This window comes from Antennarius striatus, chromosome 6 (genome assembly GCF_040054535.1).
Source record: "Antennarius striatus isolate MH-2024 chromosome 6, ASM4005453v1, whole genome shotgun sequence".
Lineage (NCBI taxonomy): Eukaryota > Metazoa > Chordata > Actinopteri > Lophiiformes > Antennariidae > Antennarius > Antennarius striatus.
The window spans coordinates 13,843,029-13,871,016 of record NC_090781.1 but is presented as its reverse complement, the minus strand read 5'-3'; the positions used below and the strand labels follow the sequence as shown (position 1 = coordinate 13,871,016).

The 27,988-nt window shown below is 40.8% G+C and overlaps 1 protein-coding gene across 4 annotated transcripts; it reads right to left on the bottom strand.

Annotated features, from left to right (window-relative positions):
* Positions 1–46: 46 nt before the first annotated feature.
* Positions 47–27,297, bottom strand: bcl9l (bcl9 like). Of its 4 annotated transcripts, none has more exons than XM_068317536.1 (9): positions 26,953–27,297; positions 9,643–9,706; positions 8,960–9,363; positions 7,080–7,202; positions 5,566–5,722; positions 5,354–5,438; positions 2,707–5,098; positions 2,337–2,591; positions 47–2,166 (listed from the first exon to the last, which is right to left on the bottom strand). In XM_068317536.1, the coding sequence occupies exons 3-9, from the start codon at positions 9,282–9,284 to the stop codon at positions 998–1,000; spliced, it is 4,506 nt and encodes a 1,501-aa protein (XP_068173637.1). In that variant the 5' UTR covers positions 9,285–9,363; positions 9,643–9,706; positions 26,953–27,297; the 3' UTR covers positions 47–997. The 4 variants fall into 4 exon arrangements, with proteins under 4 accessions (XP_068173637.1, XP_068173640.1, XP_068173638.1 ...); XM_068317539.1 differs by having other exon boundaries at positions 5,566–5,686; XM_068317537.1 differs by lacking the exon at positions 26,953–27,297 and adding an exon at positions 25,965–25,986.
* Positions 27,298–27,988: the final 691 nt, after the last annotated feature.

Sequence of the window (27,988 nt, the reverse complement as noted above, 5' to 3'; positions counted from 1 at the left end):
GCCTCCCCTTGTTCTCAAACAATAATTGATGACACAACAGCCAAAATCATATTACAATTAGAGATCAATATTATATTTTCAGACTTATATTAAAACACATTTAAGCAGGACGACTGCAAACAAGCACAACTGCATGGTATATACAGCATTGTGTGTGTGTGTGTGTGTGTGTGTACATATACACACACAATATACTATATACAGGTATACCTCACCATACGTCATTAATTGGTTTCAGACGACACAACATAGGTCGAGAAAACGTACAGTATGTCAAATTAGCTTGACTCCAGGTTAAACCAAAAATAATCATTTCCAGTTCTGTATTGTACTTTATGAATGCATTTTCAATAATATGTGGTTACGAATCTATTTTAAGCTTAAACACATATTTTTTTACTAGAGTAGAAAAATGTTTCAATTTAATTCGGCAATGTTTACCATCACTGTGGAAGCTTTATTTATGAATGAACAATAAAGAAAAAGCCTTTAAGGTTATGATACAAAGACAGGAATTATTATCTATGTCGAGTAAAATGATGTAAACTTGATTATCTGTCCATGTTTTTTTGAAAACTGACGTATAATTGAGAAATGACGTAACTCGAAAAGACGTAAGCATAGGTATACCAGTACGTAGATCAATATACACGTGTGTGTGTGTGTGTGTGTGTGTGTGTGTGTGTGTGTGTATGTGTGTGTGTGTATAAGAACAATATTTGATGTGGAAGAAATTATATTAAAACATTCAAACAAAATATCAAAACACGTTTTTTAAATATACATTTTATACAGTATTTTAGGAAATGGCTTCAGATATTGAACCATATAACAGTGCTTTTAAATAATCAATACTTTATATCGTAATCTGAAATTGTTGATTTTTACAGTTCCTCTTTTCAAATAACTATCTGAATAACATTAAAGAAAGACTTTAACACAATGTAAAAGTAACCTACTAGAAATGAATTTCATTTTACAGTTAATGTAGGCTGGATCAGAATGGCATATTGGCCATTCCTCCAGAGGCATAACCAATGGGGCTATCCAGAGACATTCCACGCTGTCTGAGTGATTGGGGTCCCATCATACCAGACTGTGGATGAGAAGATGCCATCATGGGACCTTGAGGGGAGATGAGAGCACCCTGGGGGCCAAAAGGATCTCCAGATATACTTCGCTGCTTGGTTTGCATCATCATAATGTTCTGTTGTGCCATCAAATTGTGTGGGTGTTGCTGTGAGGACATCATGCCAGGATATGGATTAGAAGGATGGTGAAGAAGGCTGTTGGCCATCATTGCTTGCTGTTGCTGGAATTGCTGCTGAGGCATCATGCCTGTCCTTGTCAACATATGTCCTGGAGGGCACATGGAACCCACACCTCCACCAGGAACCATAGACCTTGAGCCCCCATGTGGAATGCCTACACTTTGGCGTATTACACCGTGGGTGGGGTGAGGTGGCAGCTGCTGTTCAGCCATCATATTTTGTAAGTTTGCCAAGTGGGGGTTGGCTGAACTTCCACTGCTGTGTGGAGGACCAGAAGAAGGCAGCTGTTTGAGGAGCTGCTGTGGAGTAGGTTGCTGGGATGGTCCCTGATGTGGATTTTGATGTGGCTCACTCTTTGGAAAATACTGAAGAGTGCTACTAGGCTTATCAGAGGGAATGATGCGGGACAGATCAAACTCAGGGATCCCCGTGTGACTGTGTCGTATGACATCGCGTAGATCTGGGCCATCCCCAATGGGCAAAGAGGCAAATGAGTCTGAGGGATGGGAAGGACGTTGGAGGGCAGGACCTTTGCTAAGCAGATGCAACTGCTGTGGTGGAAGAAGATTCTCGTTAGGCTGAGGAAAGTTCTGTAACCTTCCTCCAACAGGTGAGTGCATGGGTCCATGTGGTGGTTGCTGGATGCGAGGAAATCCTGTCATTTGGTTCTGAGACACTGGTGAAGCATTGCAACGCCCGATTCCCTCGGGTGGACATCCTCCCATCATGGCAGAATTCATGGCAGACATGCCAATGTTGTTTGGAGAAGAAAGCACTGCCCCTGGGGCCTCATGAGGCAGGTGCTGCTGGCCTTGGCTTACAATACCCATGGGACTTTGTGGATCACTATGGGGCCCAATGGAGATCTCGGAAGTTTGGGGGTTTCCCATGTTTCCTGGTGACAAATCATGATGACATGTGAAAAATAAATTATTTATTGGAGGTAAATTTTTTCATGGTTTTCAGAAAGTATTTTTAAGTATGAGAGTTTGGGTTGAAAAGTAATACATATTACCCAATTATTTAAGTGTTTTTCTGTCTGACAATATGTTTCTGTTTTCCTACCTCCAATGCTGACACCAGCCAGAAGCGGTCGATCTGGTAGCATCTCATCATCAGAAGTGGCAATTGTTTTGATTGCATCATGGTAGAGAGGAGTAGAACTGGGCATGGCATATTTGGACATCTGAGACATGATGAGAGATAGAGGATTCTGAGATGGAAGGGTACTGGGAGCAGATGCAAATGGCATACTAGGATTCATAGATCCTGGCTGGCTGATGGGAGTGGAGTTGGAACTCCTGGGAGGAAGAGATTGGCCTGAAAAGAACATAAATAAGATTAATGCCACTTAATTACAAGGAACAGCATTAATGATGAACCATCATCATTAATGAAGATGATGGTTCTTCATTTTGACATGATATGAATGTACCTGTCTCAGTAGAACTACTTCTTCCATTGCCCATCAGCTTTCCATTGGGTGGACCACCAGGACTTTGGAGAGCTGTTTTTGGAGATGCCCACCCTGGAGAACGTGCACCCATGGCTGGGGACTTCAGGTGCCCTGGAGAGGCAGATGGAGAGTGCAAAACAAGATTGGTGGACCCCAGTACCTGGGGGGATTTCATGGAAGAAGAGGAAGGCGTCCCAGCACCAGATGCAGGGGGAAGAGGAGGATGATGTCCAGCAGAGGAGATTTGTGATGGTGACTTCAGTCCTGGAGCAGAGGGGGACGCTAGAAGAGGAGATGGCTCTTGGTTGAGGCATGGAGATTTGAGCCGAAGAGGAGGCACTAAGGGGGAAGTCAGGGTGTTGACATTGATTGACAGGTCAGAAGGGTGCCTAGGACTGAGGTCTGTTTCCCTGAGGCCTCCAGTCATAGGCACCTGACTTAACCGAGACAAAGCTCTCATTTGACTAAGTTCTTGCTGGTCGGACCCAAACATCTCATGGTCGGATTGTTGATAAGGCCCTTCAACCTGTCCCCCAGAGAAAGGTCCTAGATTGGAAAAGTGGAAGAGGCCATCAGGTCCTGGGAACATTCCCTTATTTCCTCCTCTGACATTCTGTGTGGCCCTGATCCGTGAGATCTCTCCAGGGCTAAACATATCACATAAAGGGCTACCTCCTGCAGGACCTCCTCGTAACTTTTGAGATAGCACAATCTGCTGCTGCTGCTGAACATTCATCTGTGGGTTCATGTTCATGGCAAGGCTCCCCAAAGGAGAATTCACCAAGTCTCTCATCTGAGGACCTCGTCCAGGAGATTCAATCATCTCTCTTGAGCCACGAAAATCCATAGGATCAGCTCTAGAGGAAGGTGGACCAGGACCCATTCCCAAATTAGTTAAATCTGGGGCCCCAGGACTATCCATAATCCTTGAGCCCAGGCTTTCTTGTTGCTGTTGTTTAGTTAATCTGTCAAATTCAAACCTAGGAAGGCGCTGCATTTGTAGTTTCTCCATAATACGAAAGTCTGGGTCACCTTGCAGGTTCTGCAGAGGTCCACCAGGATAGCAGCCATGAAAGGGACCTCCACTACCAATGTTATTTGGCATATCATCTAGCCATATCATCCCTGGCCTATTGGGCTTTTGAGGTCCTAGACCATCTACTGTTAAAACGCCCCCTGCAATACCAGGAAAAGCACCTCCTACCCCTCTCTGCATCTGTCCCAGAAACCTTGGGCCACGAGGTCCATCTTGGTGCATGTCTATCATTCGTGCATTTCCACCCATTCCACCTCCCATCATATTACCAGGACCCCACTGCTGATCACCGGGTTTGCTGTGGTAGGGAGGAGGAGGTCCTCGCATAATCATAGGACCTCCATGCATTCCCATCTCACTCATAATTCTAAAGTGCTGGGGATGTGTGTGAGGTTGAATTTCCTGTTGCCGTCTTTTCTCAAGGTAGTATTCTTCTTGAAGTTTTCTCCATGCTATTTGCTCTGCAGACAAACCTTCTGCTCCCAGTAATTGACCCATGTCAACCCCAGGGGAAGATATCTGGTGATGGGGGTGTTGTGATAAGTATTGGTGGGAATCCATTTGTGGGCTGTCAAGGGTAGGTCCACCAAGAGATGGAGTATGAAGAGACTGAGTATGAGTAATAATTGACTGGAGGGGTTCTTCATATCTCTTCATCCCCGCCATCCCAGGTAAGCCTGATGATAGCATATTACCACTACTGCAGTTTCTAGAATTATTAGTACCATTATCACCGTCCTCTAGAATGCCACTTCTATCTGTATTGTTATTGTTATTTAGGCTGGATGAGTTATTACTAGCAGTGTTATTGGGACCTCCTGTGTCTCCAGGGCCTCCATTTGGCCCACTTCGCAGAAGCAGCCTCTCTATATCTCTCAGTGTCTGCAAAGAGCGCTCTCTGTGTTCCAGCTGCTCTTTTGAAAGACCATCGGCACTCCCTGGGCCATTTCTTTGACCCGTTTCACTTTGTAGGTGTGCAGATAGGATTGAGGGACTCCCTGTGGGAGAAAGCGATGAAACAGGATGAGTCATAGTTCCTGCAGTCTCTGCATCTCCAGTTCTTGCAATTAAGTCTGCCCGCGTAGCTGCATTCCCTTCCTCTGACCTAATGGCAATGATGCCGTTATTGCTGGTGGCTATGCCAGGTCTAGTTTGAGAGGATTCATTATCAGAGTGTCCGGTTGATGAAGGTGTCCCTACAGAATGCATTGAGCCTCCGACTCCTACCGAGGCTGGCCGAGGAGTTCCACTTTGGGATTTAGGGGTGCCTGCAGGTGGAGAACTGCCTGGATTTACCTTTTCAGATACATTTGGAAGTTTCCCTGATGGGTGGATCTGTGGCAAAAACATGAGACACAGAATTTCTAGCAATTAAAATGCTATAATTTGAATTCAGCAGAAGATTGTTATTTCAAATACCAATTGGAACAATAGTGTTGATGAACATTATTATATTCTACATTTCATAGTCTTCATCTACCAAAGCAAAACATGTGTTTTACAATCAGATTGTCATTGAATCTTTCACTGTGGTGAAAATGAGTACTTTGACATTTTGTTCAATTTGCAACTGAGCTATAGATGTCTTACCTGACCCAACTTGGAGCATGGAACGTTTTGCTGGTGAAATATAAGGATGGAATCAGTCTGTCCTTTCATTACTGCCTCTGCAGCACTGCCAAACAATAATAAGAGTTATTAGAATTATCATGTCAGCAACATAATTAACTACATACATGATGATTTCGTAAATAATGTATGCATATAATCACATATCTGTAAGGTCCACGATTTGTTCTCACCTGTTGGCAAGGCTGGTTGTGAAGACATAAAATACTTGCTGTGACGGCTGAGGTGCTTCTGTTTTCAGCCCTGGTCCCACTCCACATCCAATTACAGGACCCCCAGATTGAGACATGGTGGCTGCAGACAGGCAATCAGTAAGAACCTGGATAGGACCTGTCAACAGAATGATGGCTATAATTTCCCTTAAGTGGTATCCCAGAGTTCATTTTACCTCAAGAAAGTAGTGCATCTCTAGGATGCGCTTCAAGAAAAATGTGTGTATCCCAACGTGACGTTCATGCATCACAAAAGTAGAATAGACAGTAGAAGCATACGCAAGGATTGAGTTTTCAAAACTGTTTCAGTGACAAGAAGAAAAGATTTTCTCCCCACCTATATTTTTGAAAAAGCTCACTTGAAAACCTCACGCTGTCACACTTCCGGTGTCTACCCGGAAGTTCAGGCCGCTAGCCGAGTTACCTCCGGTCTTCACATTTGTCCATGTCTCTCACTTACGGAGCAGTTTTGGCTTCGTCAAACATAGCGGTTTATATTCTTTGATTGTGAGGGACCTCACGTTGTCGTGTGGGAAACCCCGATGCATTATTCACCAGGACCAAATTCACGAAGCCGGGGTCTACCCAGACCATAACCCCGGAGCAACCTTCGTCTTCGTCCTCTTCATTAACTTTTGATTGTTTTTTATTGAAGAAAGCACTCATTGTTACTTGCTTTTTCTCCAACTTTTTCAGAGGCATGGTGATAGTTAATCAATCAACCTTTATCTGTATAGCGCTTAATCACATCAGCAGACATTTCAAAGCGCTTTAACAGAGAAACCCAACAGGACTCTCCCAAGCATTAGCGACAGCTTAAGATTGCTATGGAGGGTCTAACTCCTTGCTCTCACTGCACCGTGTAAAATGAGCAGACGTCGTGTGACTGTTTGGTCGATTTTAATAAGGCAGAATCACACAGGTGAGTCTCGTGACGAGAAACTCTCATGATATCAAAACATTATGGTGATTTCCGGGTTCAAAATTTAAGTGGAGAAATGGAAAATTTGTGAATATTGTATTTTTGATGAATGGAAGAGAATTTAAAGCTTACATCCCAGGGTTGCACGCCGTCTGACGATCGTGCGTCCCTGTCAAAAAATGTGCGTCAAAGACGCAAGGACGCATGATATCCTGGACTAAAATTTTACCATCAGCACACCTTTGATGATACAATTTGACACTAGATGGAGCTAAAAACCATGTTAAATCACATTAGGGGAAGGGGTAATATAGTACTGCTGCACAGCTGCCATCTTTTTCCTTTTAATGTGTGAAGGATCTGAAAACACCGGTGGATATTTCATAGCTTTAACCTGTTGTTTTGTCAGAAAATACAATTGATACGTGGCCTTCAAGTCATACGGCCTTCACAGCTGTGGTTACAATGTCACTATTGTTAGCAAGGACCATGTATCATTCAGACAACAACAACTGTCAATGTGTTTCCCTGTCTCTGGAGGTGGAAGACTCACGATGAGTGGCAGTGTTTAACTTGTCTTCATCTTCCTCTGTGTCAGGTCCAGAGCACCACTCATCTCCGCTGTATGGTTGTTTCTTTTCCAGAACACAGCGTCGTTTACTGCGCATGACTCCCTCTGCAGAATATATACACATTAGCACTTTGATGAGCACTATCCTTTGACTGACCTTTCAAAGGCCAATACCATTGCTACAAATTTCTAACCATTTACGGATACCAATTCAACTGATCAAAAAGTCACCACTATATTTTCTCAAGCCAGATGTATGACTGTTCTCTATGGATGAAATTGACAAGTCATTTTTTTAAAATCTGAGACAAGCCTCAAATCATGAATACAATTTTGCAGTCAGGTCAAATCTCAAGTTCTCAAATTTCAAGTGGAGTCATAATCAAGACAAGTCAGGTGACTGGAGTTCCCCACACCTATATCAAAACAGTATATTTTCAGCCTGGTAACAGCTGATATGATTATCAAAAGGATCCACAAGTAAAAATTAAACAATGTTCCATTTTCATTGTTTCGCAAATACTGTACAATCAGAATTATCCAAGCAAGTCATGTCTGCTTAAGAAATGTTTGGAAGATCCTACACTTGGCATGCAAATATGGTGCAATTGGAATTTTGTGAATGTTACTCCTGCTATTGGGCTGAAGACACTAAAAGAAGTATGAGGAAGCTTTAACATTTTCAAAAGATAACCTGCAGTGGAAGAAGCAGGAACCTTTTCTGACAGATAATATAGGGTGATTTCAATCCCCAAAGGGAAAAGAAACAAGAATATCCCTGATTACAGACACATATAGAATCTCTATAAACAAGTGAAAATTTTCCAGGTTACTCAACATCTTATTGACTTTGTGGTATAAAATTTCCTTCCAATACACACATCACATGACCCTGGGTAACCACAAGCTATGAAGGCTGTGAACGTACAGTAAGTAACGAAGGAAGTTTGCAGCAACAATACAGAGGACAGATGGAGGACTGCTACTTCAATAGAGAAAAACAGCACAAAGACCTCTTCTTCAATATTTTGCTAGTAGCTGGTTTATCTCAACCTGACTTCAACAGCTGAGCCAAATCTAATGCCGTCTGAAAAATAATTGTCACTGTCAAGATTTTGTTTGTTTGATGGTTGAGTGATAGGAAAAAACAAGATGGGAGGCTTGTGTTTCATTTCAATGTACGTTTGAGTTTCTGCATAATTAAATGCAATCACAGGGAATGAGAAAGAAAGAGGCAGATTGGAGTGTGTGTGTGCGCGCGTGTGTATGTGTGTGTGTGTGTGTGTGCGCGCGTGCTTAAAGGAGTTTTAAGTCATGTACTGCAAGCCCTGATGACTTTCACAAAAATCAGATTATTGCCATCTGCAGCGAATCGCTCATGTGACCACTAAAACAATCAACAGAAAACAAATGCACATCACACGCTGTACTGAAATAAACAGAAATGTCAAACGGCAACACAAAAAGGTCTTTCAGTCTTCCCACCCACTCCATATCTATTCTTTTAATAACATGTAAAACATGTAAATCATTAGTAAATTTTCCCCAAGTTGTAACATGTTTCAGTGTGACCCACGTCACTGCAAAGCATGAATGACATGTTATCAAAAGTCAAGGGGAAATTGTAATGCTTCACTGAAAGGTCAGGGCTTTTCAGCAAAAAAGAAAGCAAGTTTTTCTGTCCTCTCTGTCCTTACATTCACTTCCTGCTGTGGAGGAGGTGAGTGCTTCTAATCTTGTATTTTGGGTTAAGATTTTGCTGATAGGAAGTTAAAGGAAGTGAACTTCTGCAACTTAGAACAGAGACATACTCTCTATGTCCCATGTGCTGACACAATTTCCTCTGTGAATGCTGGCCTTACCTCCTTTGGCATCTGTCTCCAGGGCTGGAGGAATGGCATTTCTTGATTCAACAGAGTCGGGGGAGATGCTCCGCTCCCGCTTGGATTTGTTTTTCAGCATCCCTCCCACACTGCTCGCTGATTGGCTGACAGCCTTCATCCCAGAGTTGCCAGGGGATATCTGGTTGGTTTTTACACCATAGTTCCTGGCACTCACACCCTTTTGACCAAGGTGACTAGCAGCTCTCTGTTGCTGCTGACCCTGCTGGTTTATGTTGGGTATTTCAGATCGGCTGTCATTGGTAACCTGCTTGCCATGATTGGCCAGTTTTTTGTCCTGGAGCATTTGATCGATTGGTGGAGGTCTGGCAGGAATAATAGATGTGACTGTTAGTCAGTAGAGCTCACATTGCTGAAAAGCGACACTGGGGGGAAGAAAGAAAAATATTGCTCATTAGTAATTCAGACAAAATGTTGATGGACCAAAAGTTGCAAGATAATTTCAAAGAATTCCTCTTGATCTAGGAGTGACACAAATCTAACATTGTACAAACACAAATTTGGACATGCAAGCTAATTAGAAGCACATTTAAAGTTTCGCTTTAAACACAAGAAAACTTACATTGAGCTTGTACAGCGGAAATGATTAGTCATACATCCAAGTCAGATATCTAAACCAAAATTATCAGCCAGTATTCACTCACCTCATCTCACCCAAAGGCTCACGTGATAGTCTGTCATCTGCACTCCAGGACACTTCACTGAGACCTGGGGAACACCAAGAGAACAATACTGTAAGTGGAACCAGATATCGAGCAACCAGTCAACACTGTTAGTGTACATTCTCTACCTTTGTACAATACTTCACCTACAACTTCATAGTAGATGATAAAAAGAGAGGGTATTGTAGGAGTACAGTAGCCTAGGACCTAGGACAAAAAAAAAACTGAGGTAACTGTTCCTTTAAGGGAAAGAGAGAAAACACTGTCATTGAGTTTGGGGAGGGATTAGATGTAGCTCAACAATGTTTTTAGACCCTCCCCCTACCAAACACTGTGCAAACCACAAAACTCCACCACACATTCCACAACACTGTCTGTGGCAATACCTGCTTCTCTCCTTCACTCAGAGAATCATTCTCACAGTTTTGCCCTTTGACCTTCGGCATTAACAGACAAAAACTCATTAACTGCTTTTGTACAGTTTAGATCAAGTCTACTTGGTCACACCACCAAACATCAAGAGTCTGGCAGTGTTATTTAAGTTTTTCATGTTTATTACAGAGAGGTGAGACTGAACAGGATTGAAGCTCAATATTAAGAATGAAAGACACGTCCCAGTACTTGAGCCTTCATTCCGGGTTCAAGTCCATAGCTGCAAGCTGATGCCCTCTTGACATGGCCACCTGCCTGTGTCAATAAACCTTTGCAAGCAGGGTGTGCACTGTGTTGGTCTGTGTTGTCTGCAGTCTATGAACTGAATATACTGAAGCTTTCTCATCGTTTACCCTCCAAAATCTGGTAAGGTGTATCAGTAAACAGTTCTTTAGCACAGTATTTTCTGGTCTCAACATGATCTTTCCACTGGTGAACAATAGCTGGTGAGAGGAGCTATCACAGTTTGTTCAAAACATCTAGATGAGATATTCAACAGACATAATGCTGACAACATTTACAGGTTTCCACTCCTGGTCCATTACGCTATCTTACCACTGAGGATGATGTCAGTCAGGTCAGCTGTTACACTCCAACATAACCTTCTGTATGCACCACTCACTCACCTTGACAGGTAATGATAAACACAATGCTCTAATTAGTCATTAACTAACAGTCTGAGTTCAAGACAGAAAGATGCCTTGTTCACTGGCAGAGGACTCCATCACTCATTAACTCAAACAGAGACAGTCAGTCGTCACTCCTGTTGACAAAGTGTGACTCACTCACTTTGTTCAATACCAAGTGGAGGCACACTAATCATGGTGAGACAATGTCCTTCAAGTGGACAGCTAAGAAAAGATAGGCATATCAGAAATGAGTACCAGTATAGACTGGGGTTGCGCTAGCCGATCGCCACTACGCCATAGACGAAGTAAATTCCAGAGAGGCTACAAGGTTTTTAGCCTGTGTAGCCACAGTGGTGTTCTTATTTTTAGGAAAAAAAAGGCTAAAACTTACAACTTTTTTGGACTCGTGAAAATCCCCGAGCGATAACTTAAGAAAACAAACTTTTTCTCTCGCTAGGCGGCACACATGCCAACGGAAATAGCCGAAGTGAGAGGGGGTAGGAGTGGATGATCTTCCCATATATCTGTCAAAGTTGAAGTGACATTCAGACTTTTAATTTGTGCTATGTCTCATATCTTGCCAAGAATCAAAAGTATTGAAATCAAAGGGTCTAAGTCAAAGTTAAAATGTCTTCTAGTCCAAGTAAAACTTAAAAGTAAATATTGAGTAATATCTTGTATGACTGTATCTTCACATAGTGAATACAGGTTTTCAACTGTTGAATCTCACATTTATACCTGCATAAAGTAGGATAGAAATAAAGATAGTTCACCTTGAACTGTTGACTTGAGTGTATTTTTGTAGGTAAACTGAACAGAAGATTTTGCCCTACGAATGCAGGAAAACCCCATTTTCTAAAAGATTTCCCAGGGGAGGCCCCCCGGACCCACCCCTGTGGGGGGTATCCCCACACACACCCCCGAGACGAGCGTCGCTCATCGGCATGACACGCTGCGCCGCTGTCTTGAGACCCAAGCCATGCCATGAGCAAGGAGTCTATAATTAAGACAGAAGGAGCAACACAGCGACTTTAAATAATGTTTATTTCAGAGGCTTTGGAGTAGACTTAAGCATTGTAATACACCAATCTGAAAATTGATGTATTACACTTCACAGTAATGGTCCCTTAATGGATAGTTTAGTATTACTGACTGTTAGTCTTTGTCCTTTAACAATAGAAACTAGACATGGTACTTCTGTTAAGAGCAGTTTTTAATTAGTCAATTGTTAACAGTTTTTGTTGCATCTCCCAAAAACAGACTTTCCCTGTGAAAGGTGTGTGTGTGTGTGTGTGTGTGTGTGTGTGTGTGTGTGTGTGTGTGTGTGTGTGTGTGTGTGTGTGTGTGTGTGTGTGTGTGTGCGTGCGCGCGTGCTATATTTTACAGGCATCAAAAATCCTATTGGTTGCATTTGATTATTTAAACTTCATTCCTCTCCTTTCCAGGACAAACCTCCACCTCTCTCGCTTCTCATCCAGCTGTTCCCTGCTCTCACTGCAGATCACAATGTCCTCTGCAAACATCATAGTCCATGGAGATTCCTGTCTAACCTCGTCTGTCAGCCTGTCCATCACCATAGCGAACAAGAAGGGGCTCAGAGCTGATCCCTGATACAGTCCTGCCTCCACCTTGAACTCCTCTGTCACACCTACAGCACACCTCACCACTGTCTTACAGTCCTCATACATGTCCTGCACCACTTTAACATACTTCTCTGCCACTCCAGACTTCCTCATACAATACCAAAGTTCCTCTCTGGGCACCCTGTCATAAGCTTTCTCCAGATCTACAAAAACACAATGCAGCTCCGTTGGCATTCTCTGTACTTCTCCATGAACATCCTCAAAGCATCTGTAGTACTCTTTTTTGGCAAGAAACCATACTGCTGCTCACAAATGCTCACTTCTGCCCTTAGTCTAGCTTCCACTACTCTATCCCATAACTTCATTGTATGGCTCATCAGCTTTATTCCTCTGTAGTTGCCACAACTCTGCACATCTCCCTTGTTCTTAAAAATGGGCACCAGCACACTTCTCCTCCATCCCTCAGGGATCTTCTCACCATCTAAGATCCTGTTGAACAACCCAGTCAGAAACTCTACTGCCACCTCTCCTAGGCACTTCCAAACCTCTACAGGTATATAATCACGACCAACTGCCTTTCCACTCTTCATCCTCTTCAATGCCCTCCTCACTTCATCCTGACTAATCTTTGCTACATCCTGGTCGACAACTGTCACCTCTTCTAGTCTTTGTTCTCTCTCATTTTCCACATTCATCAACTCTTCAAAGTACTCTTTCCATCTTCCCATCACACTACTGGCTCCTGTCAATAGACTTCCATCCCTATCCTTAATCACCCTAAACCTGCTGCATGTCCTTCCAATCCCTGTCTCTCTGTCTTGCCAACCTGTATAGATCAGTATCTCCCTCCTTACTGGTCCAACCTAGCATACAAGTCACCATAAGCCCCTTGTTTGGCCTTTGCTACCTCTACCTTCACCTTACGCTGCATCCTCCTGTACTCCTGTCTACTCTCTTCTCACTTCTTCTTCGCTAACCTTTTTCTCTGTATACATTCCTGTACCTCCTCATTCCATAATCAAGTCTCCTTATTTACTTTCCTTCCAGATGACACACCAAGTACAGTATTTTCCGCACTATAAGGCGCACTGGACTATAAGGTGCACCTTCAATGATTTGTTTGTTTTATAATTTATTTCATATATATAAGGTGCACTGGATTGTAAGGCGCACACAATAAAAAATAAATAAAATTTATTTGATAAACTGAAGCGGCTGTAGTTGCGCAATCCGTCCACTAGATAGAGCCGCGTTGCTCAGGCAGTCATGATTGCATTCATGACTTCCTGACTACCTTTGAATGGCCCCTATTGTTATGTCAATAAGCCATTCTGAGCCTCATCAAGGAAACCTGATCACTTGATCACTTTGCCATCTTAGAAAGAAGTCAACACGCATATTAAAAAACCTGACATTAAAACTGGTTAAATTCATTACGAGTGCAGTTTGTGCGAACAGAGCGGATTATTTCCTGATTTGAAGTTTGAAGCAGATATTTAAGCTCCGACATTTGTCTTCGTTTATTAATTAAATATTGTTTTAATCGATTGGTAGTCCAGTCGGAGGTGAGGTGCAGCTATTTGCTGCTGTGTGTCCTAAACTATTTTTTAACTAGTTTTTAATGTCAGGCTGCTAATTTACTGGCAAATATGACCCTGTTTTACTCCTAGAACTGACTTTAACGTCGGTGTCTCACCGCCGTGAATCTCACAGCACGTCGCTGCAAACAGAATACACAAGCCTGAATGCGCCCCTCAGCCGCCCGCCCAGAGCTATCCACCACATTTGTAAATCAATTGCAGCACACCCGTTGGCACCTTTGTCTAGCAGTGACTGCTCTTGAAATTTCAGAAAAGGCTGGAAGTTCAGGTTTGAGGGTCTTTAATTCACCTTTATGCCAGTTTCTCCGTGTGTTTCCACAGACTAATAGAATGGACCGTCACTAGAATCCAAATTACAGAACAACGGCATTTTTTAGTCCAATTACGTTTAAAGTGGGTTACTTCCGACGCCAAATAGTTAGGAAATACTGAGATCGGTCAGTCAGTCAAACTTTTTTAATAGAATTGTTGAAAGTTCCTTATGTTTTGCTACGTAATCAGCAGTACTCCTACAGTCTGCTCTACCACCTGAGACCAGCTCAGTCAGAGCCGGGAATTCGGTGATGCCCCTTGACTACAGTTGTTAGGGGGCGTAGGCCCCAGTGCCTTGTGAGGGTGCTCCTCTGGTGGCGGAGTGCGGCATGACTGGCGGCCATGACTGCCAGCTTTTTTTCAGCGATAATGTTTTTAACCAATATTATAAGACGCATCGGATTATAAGGTGCACCACGGGTTTATGAGAAAATTTTAGGCTTTTAGGTGCGCCTTATTGTGCGGAAAATACGGTACTCGCTGTAGTTGTCCAGTCATCTGGCAGCACCTCCTGACCACCCAGAGCCTGTCTTAACTCCTCCCTAAAAGTCATGCAAGGCCCCCTTCACTTATCTATTTCATCATCTTTTCCATTATATGACTTAAGACTTGACTGTGGGACATATGGCAGGAAAATATTTCACAAACTGGGAAAGGTGAATTGTCCTATGACAGACATCAGCATGCTTGATCATCTGAACTGCTTTAACCTCTCCTCTTGATGACCGATGACTGAATTATTACTGTTCAATTTATTACTCTATTGCCAAAACAGTTTTCAGTATATACAGTAGGTGTACAACTCTTTTGAATGTTGTCATTGTGGAGAACAAAATGTATTTTATTTGTATGCTATGCCAAGAGTGTGTTAAGAGAACCTGAATGTGAAGTATTCATTGGAGGAATGGCCGGTACTTGGCACTGCACTTTTATATTTTTTAAATTATAAAGTTCAGCCTCTTTTAAAACATTTCCTTTGCACAGGAAGACAGATATTATTCTGAAGAGAAATATGCTTTGTGCAAAACTGCAGTAATTTAAATTAAAATTATTGTTCATGATTTTTATTTAGTTACTAACAGAAGGTAGGTTCCAGCCTATTAAGTCAGTAACATGAACAAAGTACAGCTAGTGGAGCCTTCATACCATGCTGTAATTTTTAATGGGGTAAGATTTGAATCCGTACAGTAAGGCCTGGCTTATTTTTCTATCTTTCATTGTTCTCGCCAGTAAGTCTTTTCTGGTTGAAGGGAGGATCTCGATTGACGGACAGCACCGACTTCCCACTTCGATGTTGTGTTTATCGCCCTTTATCGCCCTTGTCAAGAAAATTGAGCTGGAATGTTCCAACAGATGCATCACGGTGGTGCAGTGGCGGCGCAGTAAGGCGGCTCCTGGTTCGACCCGCTCTGTGAGGAGTTTGCATGTTCTCTCAGTGTCTGCGTGGGTTCTTTCCGGGTTCTTCGGCTTCCTCCCACCTCCAAAAACATGCGTTTCAGGTGAATTGGCCAGTCTGAAATTGCCCATAGGTGTGAGTGTGTGTTTGTGTGTGTATTTGTCTGTCTTAAGGTGGCTCTGTGGTGCACTGGCGTTGCACAAGCGACAGCGGAAAAAGTGGTATTCAAGATAAATGAATGTTCCATCACAAGGAAAATGACTCCAAGTACAAATAGGGGGCTTCTTCCTGCACATACAGTATCTCCTTGATTCTCTTGGAGTGGTGGTCTCTTCCTTTCTTTTTTCCCGAGCACATCTGTGAGATCCATTATTTGGGGAGATGTTGCAGTCATTCCATCTCCAGCCAGTGAGGGATGCAGGGCACAGTCTCTATCCCCAACATTGCGTCATTCTTCAAACACTGCCAGCCTCTCTGCTGCATCTCTAAAACACATTTTGAGGGCCTCTGTTTAAGAAAGTACTTTTGGTTTGGCACTGTGTGATTTATTAAAGGCCCATATCAGGATCATATCCTTCCTGTGATCTTAGATTAGATTTCCTTACATTATTGACACCCATTTTAATAAATGCAAATTCAATACAATGCCTCAACCATGGTTACTGGCTGCCTGTTGTCAACTCAAAGCCAAAATGTACTCAAACTTACAATATGACATTTGGCTTTCCGATGATGATCATGGCCTTTGACGAGTCAAATAATTGTGTGTATACAAACAACTGTACAGTATTTTAGTATAAAGCTGAGAAATGATCTGTAACAATTAAATAAACAATAAATCTCTCGTACCCTGTGTTTAACGGACTGTTTGTTGACCTCACTGCAAAGCTGAACAAGCCAGCAGCTGCAAAGTTCTGCTTCTCCATGAGCCATTGAATGCAGGATAGACGACAGTCAATGACAATGTCTATATATTATATTTTGTACTTAAATACCATACCAAACCATATGGACTTGACAATAAACATCCTAGTCTTTGGGAATTGCTGACCCGAGTTGAGCAGAAATAAGCTTTGGGTCCCTACAACCGATGAAAAACACTGATGGATGAGTACATTAAATCCACTTAATAGCCAGGTTTACACTGTAAAAACACATGATGATACACTTTGAAAATATCCAAATCCCTACTGAGTTCATTCATCACTGCCCTGTTATCACTCCTATTTATTATTTGGACACCAATTGTTCAGGAAAAACACCAGCACAGGACACTTTTATCATTTCTCTTCTTACCAAAAACACTGAACAACAATTATGACTTAGAATGACTTGATAAATGCATACTGACCAGTAGAAAATGTAAACATGTAAGATACAACAGCTAGATGAAAGCAAGGATGTCATTCATAGTCCTTCCAACTGCCTCCTTTAAGGGTAAAGCACTAGATACAGTAACACAGTGGTCCCCAATCTTTTTTGTGCTATGGACCGGTTTAACATTAGACAATATTTTCAAGGACCGGCGTGGCAGATAAATACAACAAAATAAAATGTAATAATAAAGGTGAATCCAATGTGTATGCAACTTTATCAGCAGTGTCCTCGTAATATCGTGCCATTGTTCGTTTCCCGTTTGTTTAGATAGTTTTTAGGAGTTTCAATTTAACAGTAATCTATTCTGTATTTACCGGCCGGAGCTGTCCCATGTGCAACCAAGGCATTCATCTTGACAGGCATCAAGAGCGACGGATGTGGCGGAGAGAATCCAGTAATCTTTCAAAACCTAACATCGTCCAGAATCAGATAATAAGTAAAACCTAAATAATGGAAGTTATATATTCTCTCCATGCGGCCCGGTACCAATTGACCCATGGACCAGTACCAGTCTGCCGCCCAAGGGTAGGGAACACTGGAGTAAAGCAAAGAAGATCCCAGCCTTTCACAAAGCAGAATATAACAAGCAAGAAAAATGGATCCCGAGGACACTTCATTTACCAAATGTGTCTCCACAGTTCTGTATGTTTGTGTGAGATGAATTGAGCTTTTGCAAAATGATGACCTTATCCATCAATGTAACATTGTTCCTAATGTCCTAAGATTCTCTGCCATTTTATTCATACTGCAGAGAAGAAAACTTAATTCAAATATTGTTGTTGTTGTTGTTTTTACAGATAATAACAAAACTTTCAAGGACATTAGATGAAATATGAATCTCATTCACAACCACATAAACATGGAATTAACCTGCAGGATGCATTTACTTCAATGTATGCACTCTGTATCCATTATTTTCTTGTCAGCACTGATTTATATACACCATACCCATTTCTAGATAAAGTTCTCATGACAGAACTGAGGCATTGATGCATACAGGATCTTTCAACCAGTATACGCCCGCGTCAATGAACCAGTATATCCCCGTGCTGTGACGATAAAGTGAAATAACATTCTTCTTATTTACAAGTTATACTTGACACAATTGCTGTGCTGTTGGAATTGCTATCGTTAGGGTGACCATTTCAAAATCAAATCATGAAATAGAAGATGAATGTCTGAAGACAGTAACCCGCTTACTGAGGCCAATTTAATGGCAGTGGTCCAATAACATAATACCAATATCTGAATGAGTTTGGGAATGACATATGCTGCCATTGTTAAAAGAAAAGTTGATGCAACCCAGTGGTAAGCATACTCTTAAAACATACTCAAACATTTTGATCTGAGGGTATCAATGAGAACTTTCTAAAGAATAATAACATTTATCAGTCTGAACATTTAATATCTTCATAACAACAAAAACATGTGACACAAGGAGTCAAACTTGCAATCCCAAGACAACATCTGGGCAATGAGAGACGTCCAGTATGTACACAATAAATGGAGTGCCAGCAGAGAAAAAGCACACACAACAATGAGGGATGTCATTGTTCCATTTATGTCCTGTTGTACATATACAACCAATGTTCTCAGTCAATGCTGGGGAATCGTTATATAAAATCCAAAAAGTTATTTGATCATTCTAGAAAGTTGTGCTCTACAATAGTCAGAATTCATGGCATGACAGTGTGTCTACAGTAAAAGTTGAGCTCCTATTTAGTTCTAATAGGTCACACACCACCCTGTATTTTTAGAACATGCAGGTATTAATAGACCCAGAGAACCCTGGGTAGTCAGGGCCAACAACAGAACAACCTCGAAGCCAAATCCACAACACAGATGCCACAGAGATGCTCTGTGGACTGACAAGCGTAAACACCAAGACCAAAGTGTTCAACAGTTAATTGATGAATGAATAATATGACGCAGGAGCACACAACTACACAAAGATTAGCCCATTTTTTAACATCAGCTGCTTGATAAACTGCATTTGCACATGGCGCCAGTCATAATGCTACCAAAGACAAAACGAATAAATTGAATGTGCTTTATCACGCCATGACTAACACAAAATGTATGACTGTAAAAAACAAAAAACAAACATCGGCTGAGGATTATACCAAAACTTTCCTCGCAAGGTGTGCCCTGCCCTTACTCAGTTTTATCAATCATTACCACAAGTGTGATGGCCTTACTAAACATGCCTTTGGAATGGGGCATTTGCTTGGTCTGTTGAAGTACTGGTTGCAATATTCTTGACATAATGACTGCATACAAGGCTAAGGACAAGCAAACTCCATTCAAAGAACCCTGAGGCCATCTCTCTGAATCTTCTCAGAGTGCTGTTGCTACGTAAAATTATTGGAGTATCACGCACATCTAAACTGAACAAAATTCCACTCAGTGCTTGTGTAGGCTCCAAGAAGTCAATCAGATTAGCCGTTCTTAAGAGCATAATTACATACATGGGGACAGGAATTTGTTATAGTTTGGCAAGTGATTAATATCAGAAATATGTTCTGTACTGTGAAGTGTCACTGCCATTAAGTCCTGTTTTCACATTAAGTGCTCCTGCAAAGCTCCTGTCCAGGATTGCAGAGCTAACGGAACACTACTGGACCATTTACTTGGCTTGTGGTACTGTTGGTTGCAGATGTGAGGACATACGGGACGTCACAGAATCCTGAAGCCCCCACTCTCGCTCAAATTCTGTTAGCCCATTGACTCCAAATTTAATAATATTGAGAATGCCACAGCCTAACTGAATATAGTTTGGCTTTACACTTACACAGCAAGTTTGAAGTAGATTAGATAAACAGTTCTTGAAGGAAGATACACACACCTCACATTACAGTTGGACTAAGATCCACCAGTACAAACAGTTTAATATGGGGCTTGCTAAAAATTACTCTGATAACACAGCACTTTATACCACTTTTTAACAGTAAGTAGCATTAATCACAGTATTTAAGTAACCAGAGGAGACTCAATTCCAATAGTGTGGAAATATTTTAATATAAATACTGATGGAAAATATAAAGCAGACAGCAAACTATGCTCTACAAAACAATGAAGAGGTAGTGAAAAATAGCTTCATTACTAAACACCATTTAGTGAAGTGCAAGAGGAACCAATATGGACCAGACAAGTGTTGCTGAAGCAGGAAGTTAATGTGGTGGCCATGCTGTTGAGAAATGTACAGATTAATTCTAAAATATGACTTGACAGAACACTGACATGGCGTAAGGGTCAGAACGTAATTAAACCCTGATGAAAATAAAACATTTGGAAGTCAACTTTAATAGTATTAAGTATTTGTATCCGCAATATGAATACTTCTTGCATATCTTCATATAAAGGGCTACCTCAATCTCAGGTTTGCCAGTAAATTTTTGATGTAAATTGGGCATCCAGCCATCAATATTATCTTGATTAAAAATGTCCAACAATCTATGTTTTACATATTTTCTAAATAAAAATTATCCTTTCAGACATTTTATGATATTTTCCTCTATCAGTTTTGCATTCAGTTAGTTGAGTAATGTATTGAGCAAAATGAATCTAAATCTTCTGGATGAATTCTTAGGACACTTGGTAGAAGAATGAAACATGTGCCATGGAAGATCCATTAAATTTTGGTGCAGATCCAATTGTGATGCATTGGGAAGCCAGAAAAAAAAAATCAGCACTTTCATTCATACAGAAACAAATCAGGTATTTCCTCCCCAACTCTTCCACACACTTTGCTGTGGGATAACTGGGAATCAAGTGCATACCCCCAACTGTCTTTCATCACCATTTCATAACTGATTTGGTCTAATCTGGGCAACCACAATTCACCACTCAGCGGGTTATTTTACAATAACTATTTTGTGTTTCTTTACTTCTGGTTAGGTTGATCTGGACAAAGTCCAAAGACCCTGAATTTATATTTTGCAACTGCTGATCCTCAGCCAGGCCAGGAAAGATTAGGCTCTGTGCTGTAGATGTGACATGGATAGATGAATGGACAGCTAACCTAAGAGCAAAACAAAATTCAAGTAGCTGTGCATCCCAGTTTTAGTACTTAAATGCAACAAAAGAATATTAATTATACCATGTACTTCTACTTGTTAATTTGGTGAGAAAGTCAAAGATAATACATTGAGATTTTACATACTCTAAAGAGTCAAACCAGGACATTGATATAAGATATATTTAGGGAAAACCAAAATAATACTGCATCAAATGAAGCTTTCATCAGGGCATATAACTCCACAAATACTCAAATGAATAAGAAGAAATTTCCCTTGGTGCTCCAGAGAAAGGTACCCATGAAGTCAAACTTCAGCATCTCTCAGGGCTTAAGAGCAATCTGTATTGCAACTTTCCTGCAATCTCAAGGCTCTCTGACTGCCACTGCTAGTCCACTTGACATTCTTGGGTATAATTCTTTACATGCAAAATCATTCCCAAGCTTGAAACTGCTTTCAGGTATTATACTTGGTGAGGAGTCCTGGAAAAACATAAAAAACAGATTTTCACTCATGAGGCAAGACTTTTTTCATTTTCATGGGGCAGCTGTACTACATTATAGACTTCGTCTTCAGGGATGATGTCTATTAATATAACCTATCATTCAGCCATCTCAGTTTGGTAAGGCGAATGAATAACTATTATTCCTTGTGCCCTCTGGATCCCGTCAACTGAAATGGGCAGCTCCTTATCCCCATTCCTTGTGACTGACAGTAGACAAAATGTTTGTCGTCTAAGTTTGTAATGAAGTGTGCTCTGTGTTTTGAAGACCCCTAGCAAGCAATGCGGTCTCTGACTATGGTGAGGCATGTGGTCTCCAGGAGGAAAGGGCAGAAAAATGTGAAGTGATAAATGAAGAAAAAATTGTGATAATATTTTTTACCCATATTGCCCTGCTTTTGTCAAAATCACAAAAATCTAAGGATTACAATACAGCAGTACCTTGACATACAAGCTGCTCGTAAAAAGAGTTTGAGATACGAGCTGTCGCACTGTCCTTATTTGTGTTTGACATACAAGACATGAGCTGTGCTTTGGGACACCACCTCTAGTTGGTAGATGGATACAACATCAACTGAGACACATGTCATTCTTTCTGACTTGTTGGATAGATAAGTCAGTTGACACTGGATCTTGTTCTCTTTCAGAGTAAAAATGGAGTGTACTTTTCTTTTCATACTTAATCATTGTTTACGTTAACTTATATATAATTATTGATAAAGCATGTAAGTCTATTGGTTGATAAAAATATGTTATCATTTAAAGAGGTTGGGGCTTTTTTACAAGGCTAGAATGTATTGAAATTATTTTATTTCAAATGGGGAAATATTGTTTGACTTACGAGTTGTTTGAGTTACGAGCTAAGTCACAGAGCAGATTAGACTCTTATCTCAAGGTACTACTGTATTGTACAATCCCTGGTGGGCCCCTTTGTTTTGGGCAGTATTGTGGTGGGAATGTTTCTTGCATAGAGGTAATAGACTGTAATAAGCCATAGCCAAAGTTGCACGAAACTGGAACTTATTCCAAGTCAGAAGTAATAAAACAAAATGTACTGCATATTCGCCATTTTTATTCAGACCACTCAAGTGTGACTGCTAAAAATGTAATAGGCCGGATTTTTTCATGGATTATTGACCACAGTCATCCCAATAGCCCTACATTTTTCTTGATTTTTATTAGTTCTGCCACAACAATTTTCTTTCCTTTCCCTGTTCCTTCAATCACATGCTTGTTCTCCTTTACTAACATTCACTTTTTCAGCAGTCTGGTGTTGCAGGAATGTATCTGTCACAAGCACTACAAGAGGTTACTGAAGGTCATCATCTATTTGATAAAGATTCTTCTGGTCTGATGTAGTGAATGAGTGATATGGGTTATTCAATGGCAGACATTCGGAGACCAGGCCATCTGGTGTCCCTTATATATCTGCTCACAAAATGCAGCACTTTTCCAAGATGTGGGTGTTTATTTTCCTGGTGAAATAATCTAAATTCAGGTGTTGCACATAAACAAGACAGTAACTTATGGTAGAAGAGCTATGCAGTCTTAGCAGGGGTGAGTGTCTTGATAAATGAAACAGAAAAGATGGGTTATGTTTTGGAAAGTGACAGTCTGTGTAATACAAACGATTCTATCTACACACTGAAGCAAATGGTAATGTTTATCCACCTCAAAAGCACAGAGCACAGGGACTGGCTAATGTTGAGCATCTAAAACTGAAAGATAAGCATTTGACTGAAAGACTAACTTTTGATAAAAGGTTTTCAGTTTGGAATTTAATCCACAAACACAAAAATGAAAATCAGCCACTAGGGGGGCTGTGGTAGGTTGCTGTGGCAACAAAACATGTCACTGGTGCTGAGTAAATATAGGCTAAGCAGTAGGCGATGTGCAGTAAGAAGGGCCTGCAACAAGAGAGACCACTGAAAAAACTGTCCAAAAAAAAAAAATGACCAAAGACGTACCTTTTGTTTTTTACATGAAAGGGAAACATGATGAACTGTACAAAAGAAGTTAGTGAAGCAGAGACGGAAACACCACCTGTGATGGATGTGTACAAACTTAGAGAATGGATATTAAACTCTAGTCTAGAAGACATGTTGCATGTCTTCTAGACCGGGGCCATTTTTTTCAACGCATGAAATGTTGGCAAATTATACATAATTTGTTGACTATTTTCGAGACACCTGATCCAACATAATGCGGTGAAAAGACTGTAAGCACCTCATCCATCTGGAGAATGACCAGACTGCAGCAGGCAAGCATTACAGCACAAAACAAGCTGGAAAATGGAAGGTTGATGGGCAAAAGCTATTCAGTATGAAGCTGAATACACAGTCTGGTTAAGAAAAGACGATCAGTCTGTCCAATCAGATATTTTGTCTTGTGTTTTCCCACAGCTCACAAATCATCATTATTCAAATGAATGCCAAAAATGCACACATTGTTTATGTGTGGGTTTGCCACAATTCTGACTGTTGTTCCACGAGAGCACGAGGACTAAAATTTGATCCTAGTATGACAGCAAAGTACAATTGATAGACATAGATTTTTACTCACTGCAGATGATATAAATGAGATGGGAAATTACTTCCATATTATCTAAGTGCTTACATATTTGGTCTTTACTGGCTGAGGTACAACTACAACTAATGGGTATTAATAGAATGTTATCCTTGCAAAATAGCATACCAACAGTAAGTAATTCCATGCTTACAAAAATAAACGACAAGAAAGAATGTAACATTTGTGAAAGATGTGGCATTGAGGTGTAGAATCCCAGTGACAGCATGTGTGCATTTGTGTGTGCTTCAAAAAATGTGATGTTTAGAGGGAATAAAGTTATACTCTGTAAAACCACACTGAGCTCAATGAGATCAACACAAAGATAACGTACAACAGTTTATTCCTAAAGCAGACAGTAAAAATTAAAAATGGCTTTAACAAGAATTCAGCACTCACATAAGAGCAAGTTATTTTCCGCAGGCAGTGAATTAAAATGTTATGCATTGACTTTCAAACAGTTTCTTTATTAGAGTGTATTTCAAGCTCTTCTAATGATATTTAATTTGGTGAGGGTGTTATTTTTATTTTAGTTTTTAGCCTATTTGTCATACTGCATGTTATTGCTTGACCATTCTAAAGCAGCCTTTATCCAATTAGTTTGAGCAAGTGCAATTAATATATAGAAATAATTTAGAGAATGAAAAAAAATATTTAAAATGAAGGTCATAATAAAAAGACTTTTACATGATTGTAAAACACAGCTAAACATCTGTCCTTTTGCAGAACTTTAAGCAGAAATCCAGAATTAAATTCTGTTGTTTGTTCATTCTCACTTTAAACAATAATGAAATTTGTTTGGCAAGTAATCCAGACCTGTATGCGGACAAGATCTCAGTTTGTTGCACAGCTAAGTTCAAATGGCACTGTTCATAATTAACTTAACAAACTCAAGTGCCTAAATACCCTGCTCTGGTTTTCTTTGCAACTGACTGCATTCATGTGTGTCGACAAAAAATGTATGCAAAAAATATGCACAGTAAGTTTCAGATGTACAGCAAACATTTGTGAATAGGAACAATAATACAAGTGTCATAGGCCGCACCCTTTTAATTGGGGACTGACTGGTACCTTACTGTTATTCACTATAAAAGTCTAGTCTTAGTATATTCTGTCATGTGGAAATGTTCTCAGTATCCCATTATTCTTTCATAGCTCACCATGTAACTCACCCCAAAGTTCTCAGATCACCTAACCAGATAACAAACACTTTGTCAGCAGCTCACCAAATCTGTCTCTATTCACACTGAAGTAGTATGTGTGCATATGCATGGCTTCTATGCGCATACTCATTCAAATCAACAAAATAAAGAGAGGCAGGAATTTATTGTACAATGACACATTGTGTCAGGAAGAAAGCTTCCTTATAACCTGTTCTGTCACTTCTTTTATGCAAGTGATTTGTACAGATGTATACACAAATACTTACAACATTTGTGGAGTTTGTAACAAGCCGAGTATTGTACAGATCAAACAACATAACTGTGTTTGGTCTAATATGGCCTGACAAACTAGATTAACTGTTTCACCGAATCATCATCCACTATAACATCTTTTGTAGGGATCTCTTGAGGACAAAAACTTCATATTTATTTTATTTTTTTTAAAGGCTTGCATAATGACCTACGGCATAAAACAAGTCAGTGTAAGAAAAAAGATCCTCTGAACTAGGAGATATTTCACTTCCAGTAGAAGGCAACACAGTGTACTTTGGCCATGAAAGACAATTTGGATCAAGTTGCAAACTCTGTTAGGGGCTATATATAGCTCACCAGGATATTGTAGATACACAAACAGTATGAATCTTGTGTGTGTGTGTGTGTGTGCACACGCAAGAGTGAAAAGCTGTAGCATCTCCTCCCTGTAAGCAGATTCAAGGGTAGAAAATTACCAGAATGCATTCAACAGGCTGAGCAAACAGGTCTGTAGGCTGGAAGTTCACTTGAGACCACACACATGGAAGAGAAGAGGGAGAATAGTGTGGGATGTAAACACTTCACCGACCATATGACACTATTTAGCTATAAAATTATTAATATCTACGAGGGTGCCAACTGTTGGTGGTATCAACATTTCAGTTTCTATCAGTAAAGTTGTAGCCAGATGTAAACCTGCCTTGTAGTTTGCAGTGCGTATGTAAAGCGAGTCAGGAAATGTCCATTATAATAAAGATATTTAAATTGGATAATTATACATTTTTCTATAAGTAGGTATCGTTAACCACAGCAGCAATGCAGTGTCAGATCATGCTGAAGCAGCAGCAGAAGCTCCATGCTGGTGTCCACATGCTCATTGCGAGTGTGTGGAGGTGACAGCCAGGTATCTGTCACTGAACACGGGTTAGCAACTTAGCACAAAACCATTCAAATGCTGCTGGCGCTGCGTATCACATATTAGCTCGCTGGCAAGCTAAAATGACTACTTTAATCATCTGGTTCGAAACGATCAAAACCAATCGTTCCACAAGGCGAAAAACGTAAAGCCAAGCAAACACCGCATTTTGGTTCGGAGAATTTGAGGACGCATGCCCCTGGTGTGAACCCCAGAACTCATGAGCGGAGACTTGCTGCGCCAGACAGGTCTACGAGCTAACTTAGCATGCTAATTCACGTCTCCGTGAGGCTACTTGCTTATAAACTGACGTTGACGTAGCACACATCTGCAAGCGAACCAATGCTAGCTAACGGGATCTGAACTTTGTTACTACCTTGTTAGGAAACAGAACACTTATTGGGGTTTTTTTTGTTTGTTTGTTTTTATTGTAAAAAAAAAAGAGGAGAAAGTTACGCGAGTCTATACGTGAAGAAGATCGCTCTGAAATATGCAAACAGCTAGCATGCTTGTGTGGTGAGAGTGTTGTGAAATGCTGTGTAGTCTACCTGGTGCGTGAGATCAGAAGAGGCCGATGTCAGGACTGACGGCCGGTCGACATTCCCCAGAGTGGCCGATGCCACCGCTTGCTCCGTTCGCCGTAGCGCTGCGCAAGATGTAACCAATGCCCGATGTTTGATAAGGAAGCCCGCTTAGTGCGGTCTGACGGCGGTGGAGATGATCATAAATAAGACGATGTGTCTAGGTTGAAGTTTCGTTTGAAATCAGAGGACGCGTCACCTTGCAGCAGTTCATGACTCCCACTATTCGAGATGTGGAAGGGCAGGACGTTGCGTTTCCCTGCGTGTCCATGTCGCTCCCAGCCGCTGACAATAATTAGTGTGGCCACACGGGCGGCCGTGTGTCACTGTGCTCATACAGTCTTTCAGGCCGGACGTCTGCTCGTCTTATAAACGGATATTATGACTCTTGAAAATCACTATACTAACATTGATAATGCTAATACTTGCTGATAATAATTATTTAGACATTTGTCTCTAAACCTCTCGAATAACATATGAGTTTTTGTTGTTGTTTTGTTTTTTTTTTAACATATTTTGTCCTAAAATTACTTTTCCATCTCAGATGACATTTCTAATGGTCACAGCCATGCAGAAGAGAAATGCGTGATTTCATGCTCAAGAAGTGCATAAGAAGAAGTGTGAACTTATTTTTGGATACTATTTTAATGTTAAAGTTGTTGCAATGTCAACCCTTGTTAGTTGGATGTTCCCTCTGTTGGAAAGGAATTAGATCAACGTATCCCAGAGTGAATGGACGTGGGAAGGAGACCACTCTTACATATTCATAATATTAACCATGTTTGTTTGGGGGTTTTTTTTAAGTAGATGTGTGTTCAGCAGATGTTTTACACAATGATTGACTTTGGAAAAACTGACAGAGCAGCAATTTATTCATTTAAGAACCCTTGCAGTAGGCTGCATGTAGGAGCACACCCCTTTTGGTGCAGGGTATTGCTTTGCCCTTTCAAAGTAATTGCGATAATTGAGGAAACATTAGACATTGTTCACAAGGGAGAGCACA

What these genes read in the sequence shown, in the direction of transcription:
- bcl9l (XM_068317536.1), bottom strand. Translation starts at nt 9,284, where the DNA reads ATGCTCCAGGACAAAAAACTGGCCAATCATGGCAAGCAGGTTACCAAT. An exon ending in GGAGACAGATGCCAAAGGAG is followed by an intron (nt 7,203 to 8,959) that starts GTAAGGCCAGCA and finishes TATATTCTGCAG; the next exon opens with AGGGAGTCATGCGCAGTAAA. An exon ending in ACAACCAGCCTTGCCAACAG is followed by an intron (nt 5,439 to 5,565) that starts GTGAGAACAAAT and finishes ATTGTTTGGCAG; the next exon opens with TGCTGCAGAGGCAGTAATGA.